Genomic DNA, 14,150 nt, shown 5'->3' on the forward strand with positions numbered 1-14,150 from the left:
TAACATTCTGGCAATAGTATCGAAGATTAAGCTCCAGAAACTGCCACACTTCTAACAAGCGATTCCAGTACAGGTACAATACTGGCACATGCCTGACCATTTTGAAGAGAGGCTGTAAGGCAGAGATACCAAACCGGCTCGTGAAGAATGACTTCAGTAAACAACTTGAGGCCTTGTGTTTTTTTTAAAAAAAACAAGTAGTTGGAACAATGGATGCATCCTGGGTGTGGCTAGCTCTCACAGACCACGCTTTCCAGTTTTTTAAGCATTAAGCAGAACTCTTTGGGGTCTCAAAGTCGGAATTTTCAGTGAACGATTCCTAGCTGCTATTCTCTCTTACCCTTCTCTTGATTTTTTTTATCCTCCTGGATTGGAGAACTACATCTAAGAATCGGTCTGAATTTGCCTTTTGCCAAGGGGTGTGTTTTTGGAATGTTACTATATTGGAATAGGTAGTTAGTAATATAGTTACTGCATCTATTATTCTGTTGTTATCCAGTAGTTAATTGTGTTTTGTTTAACTTTAGTAGTATGACCAGTCGTATTGCATCTGAAGCGCAGCACTTCACATCTACCTTAAAACTCAAGTAGTTAGGGTTGATGCTAACTACTTGAAATTGTTATTTCGAGGGGAGCTGGTCCAGTCCATTAAAAGGAAGGAGGGAAAAGAAAAGGAACAAGAATGATGTTCAAACAAACACTGCCATCATCTTAAAGTTTCTAATTAAAACTCTTAATTTCAAAATTACCTGTTGAAATTCCTCCACAAATTTTGCATGATAAAATGTACTTTAAAAACAAGAAGGAATACAGACCTTTGCCCGTGACTGTTGGAGTTCTTGCTCCAACCTTTCTTTCTCATCTCTCAGCATCTTATTGGTTTCAATGAGAACATTCATAGTTTCAGTCTTCTTCATTAGCTCATCATGTTGTGCCAGCGTTTTGGCAGTTACCTGAAAAGGGTTTCAAGCAACAAGTAAATAGCTAATGAACAAATTGCTACTATTGTTAAAAAATAGAGAAAGAAAAGAAAAATTATTTAATTGCACAGTGCAAATAACTTAATGCATTTAACTGTCTTAATTCTGGTGGAATGCAAGTGATATATTTGTATGAATGCCTAATGCAATTTTCAGTTAAGTATATTTGATGCAAAAGGAGCCAAAAATTTAACACCACAAAGGGAAATCTGAGGTGCTCAGCAGTTGCCACATTCATGGCTTCGAAGCAAGGTTCAAAGGATTTAGTAATTTGGAATTTAGGCCAAACAAATATCTCCAACTTTAGGTCAAGAGCTTTCTAAGTAGTTAATTAAAGCAATTTAAGCTTCTCAGCTTACCTGCACTTTCTCTCTTTCAGAATTTAGACTTTCCTGCACTTCTTTCAATTCTCTCTCCAAATTCTCCACTCTTTGGCGATACCTCAATGACTCAACTTGGGCAACTTCAAACCTGGTTTCCGCAATTTCTCTTTCTCGTCGCACAAATCTAGAACAAACACCATCAGTAGGAACACAATATCTAAACCCTTCGAAGTTTCGCTTTTTGTGAGCACATTTTAAAAATTCAGTTTTTGTAAATGCATAGTAATTATAACAAATGGCTTATAAACATCACTATGTACACTAAAGTATCTTGGAGGTCCACCAGAGTTAACGGCTCCAACTAAGTATTTCATGCCAATTTAAGGATATCTATTGCAGAATCAGGAGACAGTATAGCAGTGAGAACTGAAGAACAGTGGTGAGTGGTGTTCCATCAGTGGTGAGTGGTGTTCCTCAGGGCTCTGTCCTTGGGCCTCTACTGTTTGTAATTTTTAATTAATGACTTGGATGAGGGGATTGAAGGATTGGGTCAGCAAGTTTGCAGACGACACAAAGGTTGGAGGTGTCGTTGACAGTATAGAGGGCTGTTGTAGGCTGCAGCTGGACATTGACAGGATGCAGAGATGGGCTGAGAGGTGGCAGATGGAGTTCAACCTGGATAAATGCAAGGTGATGCATTTTGGAAGGTCAAATTTGAAAGCTGAGTACAGGGTTAAGGATAGGATTCTTGGCAGTGTGGAGGAACAGAGGGATCTTGGTGGGCAGATACATAGATCCCTTAAAATAGCCACCCAAGTGGACAGGGTTGTTAAGAAAGCATATGGTGTTTTGGCTTTCATTAACAGGGGGATTGAGTTTAAGAGTCATGAGATCTTGATGCAGCTCTATAAAACTTTAGTTAGACCGCACTTGGAATACTGCGTCCAGTTCTGGTCGCCCTATTATAGGAAAGATGTGGATGCTTTGGAGAGGGTTCAGAGGAGGTTTACCAGGATGTTGCCTGGACTGGAGGGCTTATCTTATGAAGAGAGGTTGACTGAGCTTGGGCTTTTTTCTTTGGAGAAAAGGAGGAGGAGAGGGGATCTAATTGAGGTATACAAGATAATGAGAGGCATAGATAGAGTTGATAGCCAGAGACTATTTCCCAGGGCAGAAATGGCTAACACGAGGGGTCATAGTTTTAAGCTGGTTGGAGGAAAGTATAGAGGGGATGTCAGAGGCAGGTTCTTTACGCAGAGAGTTGTGAGAGCATGGAATGCGTTGCCAGCAGCAGTTGTGGAAGCGAGGTCATTGGGGTCATTTAAGAGACTGCTGGACATGCATATGGTCACAGAAATTTGAGGGTGCCTACATGAGGATCAATGGTCGGCACAACATCGTGGGCTGAAGGGTCTGTTCTGTGCTGTACTGTTCTATGTTCTAACACATGGGGGAGGAATGCATGCAAGAAATTTGATAGGAAGAACATGCATTGTGTGAGGGACTTTTTAGACCCATGGGAAACTTGTCGATAGAGTTTCATGTGTCTTTATCCGCAGCCAAGTCAAGTCAAGTGTAACTAGGTTTGAGCTTCGCGCAAATAGATTTCAATTGACACGGTTAGGTGTTTCATGCTTGAAGGAAGCAGAAAACCTCCAGCTACAAAATTTATTAACTTGACAATTCTCCATTATTCACAGTTGAAACTTAAAATCAGAAGGATGGAGTGCAACAACAATATTTATCAAAATAAACCCAAGGTGTACAAAAGTATCTTTCAGTTATATACACCCCTTGTGTTATAACACTTTTTTTGGAGACATTCATGAACAATACATGACAACGATGACGGGTCAGCTAGGAAAGCATGGGAATAGTTATCTCTGGAAATTACAAAGGAATAAAACTTTGGTAGCAGATAGGCATTGGAGTGGCAGAGTATGACACAGAGGAAGCTGTCTTTGGAATGGATATAAAAATGTAAAAATGGAGTTCAGCATAGAACACACAACCAAAGAAATGTGTCCTCATCCAGCTTCCCTGAGCCAACGGCAAGGGAAAGGAGGGATTTGGAATCATTGGCAAGATTCATAACTTGTGGTAAGATCTGCAAAAAAACAAGTTCCATCTTCCCAAACTTTAAGCGGAGGAAGTAATGTCTCCGAGTCTGCTTGTCAGACATACAAGGGTCAAGAGGTGAAGTAATAGCTGGAAATCCTTTTCATCGATGTGGAATCTCATCATCAAGAGACACCATTCAGATGGAGGAACAAACTGAATCTTAATGGGATTTTCTGAGATAGTTGCAGTTAGCTATTGAATTTTGTGACCTTTAGCAACCTGAATCAAAAAACTAAAACACATCAGCATTCCAATATTTTGTCAAATCAAAACAAAAAAACAAACAAACAAACATTCAGTGACAGATGAACAGGATCACCCATCTTATCTCAGGAGAACCTTCATTTTTAAAACAGCAAATAGAAACGGATTTTAAAAATTATCAAAATGTTAAAAATTCTAGTCATGCTTCAGAAATTGTGTGAAGTATTCACATTTCTCACAGCTCTCCTTTTGCAACCATTACTTATTTTAAGAAAGCTTCTCTAAATAGGATAGGAATAATTTGAACAAACAAAAATCAAAAAGGCAAATTGAAAACTATGAACAATGCAAGGGGTGTGGACATTTTTGATTTATACTGTTCGACATCATTATGATAAAACAGTTACCTCAGAATTTCAAGCAACTGCTCCTGCGACTTGCCCTCCTCATTAAAAGAAATATTTAAGGAACTCTGACTTGCTTCTTGCACTGTGGTCACCATCTTATTACTAAGGCTCTCCACTTGCTCAAGCAACAGTTTGTTTTGTTTCTGCAGATCCTCTTTACGTGTCGTCAGCTGAGAAATTTCATCCTATTCAAAGTGGTTTTTAAATAAAACATGAAAGATAGTTTCCAACAAAAAATTTATTTCACCAGTTTCAATCAACTTAGCACACTGTCATTCAATATTATTCTTCATCAAAATGAGACAGTGCTGCATTTACCAGACATGGACCAATCACTGAGGGTTAACCTTAATAGATGTATGCTTGGTTTTTGGTCCAAGATAGGGTAATCATTTTATACCATAAATATGAACAAAACCTCATTCTTTCTCACAAGGTGGGTCTTACAGCAAGCCCAGTTCTTACTGCCGATCCCAAGTTGTCATTAATGACTGTAGTGCCCAAACTGCTGTAATTAAACCAAATTAAGATTTTTTTTAGGCAATACAGACAAAGGTGACATGTCTTTCATCAGGCTGGTTTTTTAATTCCAAATTTGATTGAATTCAAACTTCATCTGCTACAGTGGGATTTAGAACCGAAGAAAATTTAAAAAAAGCACTTCGGTCTGGGGTTCTGGGTTACCAACCTAATGACATAACTGCGCCAGTAACACATCCTGATGTTAGCGCAAGTCAAAATCATCATAAAACTTGCTTAATGACATTGTGCCTTCCCTAGTGGCACTGCTGACCATCGATTTGCTGAAGGTGGAATGGAGGTTGATAGAATGAATACTTGAATTACATTTGATCTTAAGTGGAAAATGCCTTCTCAACTGTTATGTAGATATCAATGCTGTCACCAGTAAACTGGCTTAGCCTGGTGTTGCTAATTTTGCAACACAAAAGTGAAATAATCAGGGCCAACAGTGATTGTGGCACAGGAGACAACATGCATAGCACAGTTGGATTTCGCCATTCCACAAGTGGCTGGAGACCTTGTGGAAGGAAAGAAATCACATTTTTGGAACATGAGGCCAAATCAAAATAAAAGAAAAGAATGGCTATAACAAATGGAGGAAAACCTCGACAGACACTAAATTACACAAACCTGCACGTGAACAAAATATAAATAATAAAAAAAAGAGAGAAGATGAACTCATATGGCAAAGTACTGAGCTAAAATGACATGGGATTATCCAAGGTATATGAGCAATGTTTACAACTATACATTTTCAAAACTAAAAGCAGAAGAACGGAGGTGAGGTTAAGGAATGATCTTCAAATATGTTCTTCAAATTAGACAGAGATTGGAAATATAATTTCATCCCAATTGCTAAAAATTAAGTTACCTTCAAAATTCTTTCAATATCATCCTTAGCAGTCTTACACTCCAACATCTGTGTTTCAGCCTTCTGAGCAGCATCTTCCAACTTTTGCCGTACTTGAGAGTTCATAGCTACTTGCTCTTTTGCAATCTGCAGTGCTTCCACATCAGCAGCATGCAGCATCAGTTCACGCTCATATTTATTCTGGGCTTCAGAGGCTATCCTTGCCTAGAAAAGCCAAAAAGGCACCCATGAGGTTAACATTGCCACACAAGTGGTGAATATCTTATCAATTTCACCTAAAACAAACACCAAAATTTTACTTCATAAATATGAAATTCCCATTTTCAAATATTATGCTGTGTTTGTTGCCACCTTTGGACATGAAAGGATTACAGTAAAACAAGACAGCAAAAACCTGTATGCTCTCTGAATCACTTGCATGTTACATCACTTCAAATGATCAAGTACTCCAAATGGGGTCAGGCTCTTTGCATCCACCATCTTTCCAGACAGCAACTATCCAGATCCTCTCCAAAATGGGAACAACATTACTCAAATCCTCCGCAACCTTCTTAGCAATAATTCTGAACATCAAGTTGCAGCTCATTGATCTCTGAAGGAAATCAGTCCGTCCTGTGTATTCTGCCTGGGCCACAAAATTTCACACTTCAACTAAATCTCTCCTCAGCCTCTGTTGTTGCCTCCATTCTGATCTGATCTTTTCACACAGCTAAAACTCAGTTTTCCTGGCAACATCCCTAATGCAATCAGATCACTCCTATAAAGCAGCAGCTGGAAATGTGCTCTGCATTCAGTTTTGGTGTAGCATTTTACTTGTTCTAGTAAATTCTGCTGCTTCCTTTCATTGGCCAGGTGCATGCCTTAATCACCTTTTCCACATGCCCTGATACCATCAGTGTTCTGTGAACAAGAACTGCGAGGTCCCCCTATTCCTCTACACTTCAGAATCCTTCTGCTGCCTCCCAAATGTCATCCAGAGTTTCTGGAAATGTCATTAGTTTGACTCTCTTCTGCTTATTGAGAGCTTTTACAATCTACAGATTTCACACTGTCAACGTGTGGTCAAAGGGCAAAATTCTTTAACATGCCACTTGACTTTAAGGCTAAATAATTGATAGATACCACAAATAAGAGACCAATACTCAAGCCTGTGGAAGCACAATTAACAGTTTCACCAACCACGCATAATCTTTATTCCTTGTCAGTGTCATGCTGAATCCAACAAGTCACAACTTCCCTCTGATACACGAGCTTTTAAATTTTACATTGCATGCTCTAATAGTCATAAATTTTTGCCTCTTAAAAAAGTGGATCCTCTGTTACTACATATTGTATTAACTGCCATCTAAGAACACTGCGCATTAATTGTCCACCAACAACAAAGCAAGCAATATGGTTGCACAAACCTGTTCTTGGCAGTCAGCTCTGGCTTGCTGTTCATTGGTTGCAGCGGCTGCTGCTCGCTGAACGGCATCCTGAAGTTCAGCCTGGAGGTTTTTCAAATTCCTTCTTAGTTCACAAGTCTGCAATTTTTGCAAAAGCAAAATAAAGTTACAGGAGTGTTTCAAACCAATAACTGGATAGCAACAGGCTCAGTTTCTGATAAAGCTGTAAGTGTTCAATGAAAACCTCAAGGGCTGCGATACTGTAGATTAGAAACAAAGAAATTGCTTGAAGTGCTCAGCAGGTGTGACAGCATCTGTGAAGAGAAACCACAGTTAATGTTTCAGGTCCAGTAACCCTTCTTCAGAACTGCGTTTTTTTTAAGGTTAGAAGGGATGGTGAATACGTGATACTTTTCGTCGGGGGATGGGATGAGTCCGAGGGAAGGTGAGGGGAGGAAGATTACAGAGGACCATGGGTATCTGAGTTGTTGCATTTTGTGCATCTTGACACCTGAAAGGCAAAGAAAAGGCACTTCTTCGCACAGCGAATGAGCCAGAGGATCAAGTGGAACTGTGAAGTGGCACTGCCCTGGAGCCATCATGATGCAACGCTGTTGGAGAGAGATCCAGAGTGTGTACACAAAAACGCATGGCCTGGAGTGTGGATCTCAGCATGGGGCACGAGGTGTCGGAGGAACATTGGCCATTGTAGAGATATCTGTGATCCTGGGTGGATTCAAAGCATGAGGCATGGAAATGGAGTTGGAATCCAGTGGGGTGAGCCCGAGCCAGAGGCAGTCACTGAGGAATGTGATGTGGCCATGGAAACAAGGTTTTACCAAATACCTGGTTAAACACCAGAAGCAATAACGTGAAATTAATATGGGTGGGCAAGAAAAAAAAGAGATTGGATTGAACAGCTCAGAGACAGGAGCAGGAAATCAAGGTGGATATGCCCAGAAAAAAAAAGTGGCAGAATTAAATACTAAATAAAAACCAAAAACAGTGGAGCCTGTAAATCCAGGTCTCAGCAAAGGTCACCAGACCGGAAATGCTAATTGATTTTTCTTCCACAGATGTTGCCCGGCCTGCTGAGCGTTTCCAGCAATTTCTGTACATGTTCAATGTTTGGCAAAAAAAAACCAAACACTGAACATGATTATTTGTCCAAGATCTTGCTTGTGCAATCAATCAAGTGATTATTTCATTTTGTGAATGAATCATATTTGAGCACCAAATTACTTAGAAGTTGCACTCACAGGTGGTGTATCCATTTGCAAATGGTCAGAGAACAGACATCCTGCAGAAAGTAACTCACCTCCTGATTCCCTAACGCCTGACCACTGTCTACAAGGTGCAAGTCAAGTGTAAGATGGAATACTCCCCACTTGCCTAGACAAGTGCAGCTCAAAGCTATCTTCCATTGACGAGGGTTACTACCATTACGTATTTGATATCTGTAATTACTGTTGAAGAAGCACCTTTTCAAATTCATTTTGTGGGGTGTGAGTGTTGCTGGCTGACCAGCATTTATTGCCCATTCCTAGCTGCCCTTGAGGTGGTGAATTGTCTTCTTGAAGCACTGTGAATTGACCCACAGTGCCATTAGGGAGCGGATTCGATTCAATGACTAAAACATCTTAGAATTGGGAGGCATGCAAGATAAGAACTACTTTCAACATTTCTTGAAAAGCTATGTTAGCTCCATAAAAGAGGATTTTTTTTTCCTATTTGTACAAAAGGAGAAATACCACAGAGGAAAGGTAGTAACATAGGCAAATTTTACCTGGACAAGAAAGGGAAGCTAAGCATTAAAGGAGTCACCTCAAAAACAGGAACGTTTGGAAAACTTGCTTTTCTCTACTTGAAAGCAGTCAGCCCATCCAAATTATAAACTAGAGACCAACTTCGCTTTGCTGCTACAGCATGCTGCTGCCAGAGTCCTACTCAGGGTTTCCTAGCCCACCAGCCGATACTCCACTCGGAAGCAAGAGTCCCGCTCCAGGTTTCACAGGCCAGCTGACCTACTGTGTAGCCATGTTGCCTCTAAATTTGCCACCACCACCCCATGGAAGCCGCCTCCTGTGGAAGAGCTCCCTTTATCAGCTAAGTTTGAGAAGATAGGGGAAGGAGGAAAAAGATGCAGACAAAGAGGACAAGCCTGGGCAGAGGAGCCCGTACGCTGCCTACTCCGCAGCCGCCATCTTGATTGCAAATACTCTCTTGACTGATACCACAAAGCAAGGTCTTGGACAAATAGTCTGCTTTTGTTATGCAGAAACAAAACACTGAACATGTACGACGCTATCAGGAACAGAGAATGTTGCTGTGGTAATGGGAACTGCAGATGCTGGAGAATCCAAGATAACAAAGTGTGGAGCTGGATGAACACAGCAGGCCAAGCAGCATCTCAGGAGCACAAAAGCTGATGTTTCAGGCCTAGACCCTTCATCAGAGCATGTTGCTATGCAGTTGTTGGTTAGGCTTAGTAAAAATCCAAGTAAACTAGTCAATTCACTGGGTTATTCTACAGTTGTTTTGTCTAACCCGGTTAATTGACCAGTTTACTTGGATTTTTACTACGACTAACCAACAACTGGATAGCAACATTCTCTGTTCCTGATAGCGTCGTACATGTTCAGTGTTTTGTTTGTGTATAACAAAAGCAGACTATTTGTCCAAGACCTTGCTTTGTGGTATCGGTTAAGAGAGTATTTGCAATCAAGATGGCGGCTGTGGAGTAGGCAGCGCACGGGCTCCTGTGCCCAGGCTGGTTCTCTTTGTCTGCATCTCTTTCCTCCTTCCTCTTTGTTCTCAAACTTAGCTGATAAAGGGAACTCTTCGGCAGGAGGTGGCTTCCATGGGCCGCAGAGTGGTGGTGGTGTCTTCAGAGGCACCACGGCCACAGAGTGTGTCAGCCAGCCTGTGAAACCTGGAGCAGGACTCTTGCTTGAGTGGGTTGGCTGGCTGGCGGCAGCATGGCGCGGTCGAGGAAACTCTGAGCAAGACTCTGGCAGCAGAGTGCTGGAGCAGCAAAGAAGGGAATTCTTCCCTTCTACACTGTCTTTTTATATTATTCTATTAGTGTGAATGGCGCCTGTATATGGTGATGGGACACACTTTTCACTCATTTATATTGAACACATGACAATAAAGGATATTCTATTCTATTGTATTTCATTTTGTAGACAAATTTTAATTTACTTGTAAGGTCATAAACTTAAGTATGGATTTACTTGGAACTTGCACTCACTGGTTGTAAATGGTCAGAGAATAGAAATATTGCAGGAAGTAACTCCCCTTCTGACTCCTCTCAAAGCCTGTCCACCATCTACAAGGCACAAGTCAGGAGTTGATGGAATACACTCCACTTGACTGGATGAATGCAGTTCCAACAACAGTCTAGAAGCTTAACACCATACAGGACAAAGCAGCCCGCTTGTTGGGAACTACATCCACAAGCATCCACTCCCTCCACCACTGAGGCTCAGCAGCTGCAGTATGTACTATCTACAAGATCCACTGCAGAAATTTAAAGATTCTCAGACAGCATCTTCCAAACCCATGACTGTAACCATCTAGAAGAAGGGGAGCAGATACGACCAACTTCAGGTTGTCCTCCAAGGTACTTACCATCCTAAATTGGAAATATGTTGCCATTCTTTCAATGTCACTGGGTCAGTGTGCTGGAATCCACTCCCTAATTGCACTGTGGGTCAATGAACAGTGCTTCAAGAAGACAACTCACCACCTCCTTAAGGGCAGCTAGGAATGGGCAATAAATGCTGGTCAGCCAGCAACACTCGCACCCCACAAAATGAATTTTAAAAGGTGCTTCTTCAACAGTAATTACAGATATCAAATATGTAATGGTAGTAACCCTTGTCAATGGAAGATAGCTTTGAGCTGCACTTGTCTAGGCAAGTGGGGAGTATTCCATCTTACACCTGACCTGAGCCTTGTAGACAATGGTCAGGCATTAGGGAGTCAGGAGGTGAGTTACTTCCAGCACGATGTCTGTTCTCTGAACGTTTGCAAATGGATATGCCACCAGTGAGTGCAACTTCTAAGTAATTTGACTCTGATTAATTTGCAGAGTTCTCCTTTTAACAATACTAAATGAGATATTTACTTGCAAGATTGTCCACACCTTGTATAAATCTAGTGGAATCTGCAAGTTCCAGCAAAATCCCCCATTTGCCTTCACAAAACAATACATCACTGCAAATATTCACTTAAAATGGCTGAAATTGACACCCACTCATCTGGAGTCAACAGCCAGGCAGCAAATTAAAATGCTACAGTGAAAATTAAATGACTAAATTCAGTTTGTGATCAGCAGCCTCCTTCCGGTTTTAAAATGTACTAACCCATGAACAGATTCATAGTATTTTAACTGTAATCAATAACCATTTCCAATGAATTCCCATTACCTGCTGTTCCAGATTTTCTATAGCTTTTCGTTTCTCATCAGTGAGAGCTTGTTTCTCATTCTCTGCTTCCAACATGCGTTTTTCTAACTGTGCTTGGTACTCTGCTGCCTCTTTGAGGCGTGATTCGACAGCAGTGCGTACCTCTTCGGTCACCTGAGAGTAGGTTATGAACCAATGAATCAAGACAGTATTTCAATTTAGCACAAATAGTGTGAACAATTAAGCTTACCTTCAAAACCAGCAGTTCGCATCTCAGAACATCTAATGTTTTTCACAAAAGCCAATTCTGATAACCAAGTCATAATTGTTTTTGAAACTTTACATGGTAGGATGCATCATCATTCTTACTCAACTTAAACCAACAGGCACATTGCTCAAACGCAAGGACCGGAGGTTTGGTTAGACTTAAGTTGTAAATTAGGTATGTAAATTTAAGAGACTGCTGACATCAGCACTTCCTGATATCAAAGGGAGCATACACAAAATGTGGAAACCTGAACGCTTCTTCTTGCCATTATGTAAAAATGCATCAAACCACATAGTTACAAAGACATGGATCTCAAAAGCTGTTTTAACTCGTTTCTTAATTTAATATAAATTTGAGCGTTTGGCACAGGAGGAAATGGGACTTTTATAGGATCTCCCTAATCACACATCCACGAAACTTCATAACAACTCCAACTTGGAAAAAACGTGACCGCCTTGTTATGGAGACAGCGGTTTATTCAAAGTGAATGATATAAGGAGGAAGCAGCTTGTCATGTGGTCATCCAGAAACTCAAACATTCAGTACTGTTCTATTAAAAGATTTTTACCAAATCTGGCACTGCCATACTCCCACAAAGGAAACAACTGCTTTTAGATTCATCGCCATATTGATTACTGATGAGGCTCAAAAACGTAGTCAATGAAACAAGAAGTGCCAAGAGTTAAACAACAAGGAATTACTATAAAGGTACCTTGCTATACAAAGTCCAAACGAATGCTCAAGAGGATGGAGTGAAAAGGGTCTTTGTTTAAAAGGGGAGTGGAAGATTCACCCAGGCGGGTGGGAGCATTTTCTCCTGAAAATACAGCATAATATATACATGGCCTACAGTTTCAGATTGTGTCAAAAACACAGAATGCCTGTCGTGTAGAAATATGGAAAACAGGAACAAGTCATTTTACATGTTGAGCTTAGTTTACCATTCAATCAGTTTATGGCTGATACGGACTCTTCTCTCCCCATACCCCCTTAACACTTGCAGCTTTTAGCAATCAAAAATTTCAAAATGTATTCAATAATTTCACCGACATAACTTTGTGGTAGGGAATTTGAAAAGTTCACGATTCCGAAGAAATTTATCCTCATTGCAGACAAAATAGCCTACCATATACCCCAAGATTGTGACCCTTTGTTCTGCATATCTTGCCCAATGAAAACATCACTGTCTGTCCAGCCATGTCAGAGTTTACGTTTTAATAATATCACCTTTCATGCTGCTAAACTCCAGTGTATAAGAGTCCAGATAACCCAATCTTTCCTTGTAGGCTCTTCATTCCAACCTTCACTGCACTCTCTATTATTAGTAGATCTTTACTTAGGCTAAAGAAAACACTTAATACTCAAAGTGTGTGGTCTCACTAAGGCCATGTGCAGCTACAGCTTGGTCTTGGCCAAATCTTCTTGCAACAAAAAACCAATGTACCATTTGCCTTCCTAACTGCTTACTAGCTCTCAATGATCACTGTACAAAGACAGTGGTCCCTTGGTACTTCATTATTTTCAAATCTATCACTATTTAATTAATAAGCTGCCATTCTGTTTTTTTCCCGTATTGAAAAAAGGAAGACTTCAGTCATTCACATTACTTTGCATCTGTAACGCTTTTGCCCACTCACTCATTCGACTAGTGAGTCAGTTCCCCTAGTAATATTTGGTCTATACATGACTCTTCTGCTGAATTCAAAATGTTAACTTTGTTTTTTTTCTCCACAGGTACTGCCAAACAACTTGGCAATCTCTGGTATTCTCTTTGTTGATTTCAGATAGTAGAGTCTGCAGTCTTTTGTCCATATTCGACAACTTAGTGCATGTTAACTTTACACAGCAAGAAATTCTTAAAACATGAAATCTTGGGATTCTTTGCATGGGCATCGACTTTCCTCCAACAAGTTATTGGATTTTTCAGGGATCGTAACAGAATGGAGGCAATTACATCGGGCATTTGTTCACAAAAGTTAACACTCCAAGGTGCCAAATTCCACTGTGCCGTAGGCAAACAGGTCTACCTTTCCTTGGCTGACTGGCATTTGTCATTACAGAACTTTCCAATTTAGAATACAGTTGGTCTGTCAAGTCAGTTAAACCCTTAGCAGTATATTTAAAACGGCTATAAAGTCCATACCTTTTTACTGAAACAACAATAAACCTTTTATCTGTACCCCTTCTGAAAGCTATGGCTGTTAACTTCTCATCACATCCATCACAAACATTTCAGCTTTTACATGAGATGAAACGTCAAGTCACTAACCTGCTTCTCCTTACTAAGAGACTCCTCCAGACTAAGAGCCATGTCTCTGTATTGTTCCACATTGCTTGTTGCAGTCTCAAGACGCTCTCTCAATTCATTTGTCTGCTCTTCAGCCTGGCGAAGCTGTGATTGGAGATCATCAACATCATCTTCTGTGTTAGATTTTCCTGGAAATAGAGCAGAGTTAGATGCACAGGTCTAAATGATCTAAAATTTTATTGAATAGATCATATCCAGTAAGATTCAATTTGTTCCCATGAATAGTTTCTAGAGAGTTTATTACCCTGACATCCTAATGATTTTCAGAAGAGTGTTCCATACAAACTTCAGTCACAATAAGGGTTTATTTATTTTGGAGACATTAAGGGAAAGAAAACCATTTTAATCA

General features: G+C 40.3%; 1 protein-coding gene across 3 annotated transcripts in view; it reads right to left on the bottom strand.

Moving 5' to 3' along the window:
- tprb (translocated promoter region b, nuclear basket protein) overlaps nucleotides 1-14,150 on the bottom strand; it is a 137,720-nt gene that overhangs the window by 79,403 nt on the left and 44,167 nt on the right. For all 3 annotated transcript variants that reach the window (XM_048538935.2, XM_048538934.2, XM_048538933.2), the window contains exons 22-28: nucleotides 13,763-13,929; nucleotides 11,247-11,399; nucleotides 6,835-6,951; nucleotides 5,429-5,632; nucleotides 4,036-4,220; nucleotides 1,340-1,487; nucleotides 816-953 (exon numbers count right to left, since the gene is read on the bottom strand). In XM_048538935.2, the coding sequence (XP_048394892.2) occupies nucleotides 816-953; nucleotides 1,340-1,487; nucleotides 4,036-4,220; nucleotides 5,429-5,632; nucleotides 6,835-6,951; nucleotides 11,247-11,399; nucleotides 13,763-13,929 (1,112 nt within the window). The remainder of the gene's footprint in view (nucleotides 1-815; nucleotides 954-1,339; nucleotides 1,488-4,035; nucleotides 4,221-5,428; nucleotides 5,633-6,834; nucleotides 6,952-11,246; nucleotides 11,400-13,762; nucleotides 13,930-14,150) is intronic.

The sequence above is a fragment of the Stegostoma tigrinum genome, chromosome 8 (genome assembly GCF_030684315.1).
Source record: "Stegostoma tigrinum isolate sSteTig4 chromosome 8, sSteTig4.hap1, whole genome shotgun sequence".
Taxonomy (NCBI): domain Eukaryota; kingdom Metazoa; phylum Chordata; class Chondrichthyes; order Orectolobiformes; family Stegostomatidae; genus Stegostoma; species Stegostoma tigrinum.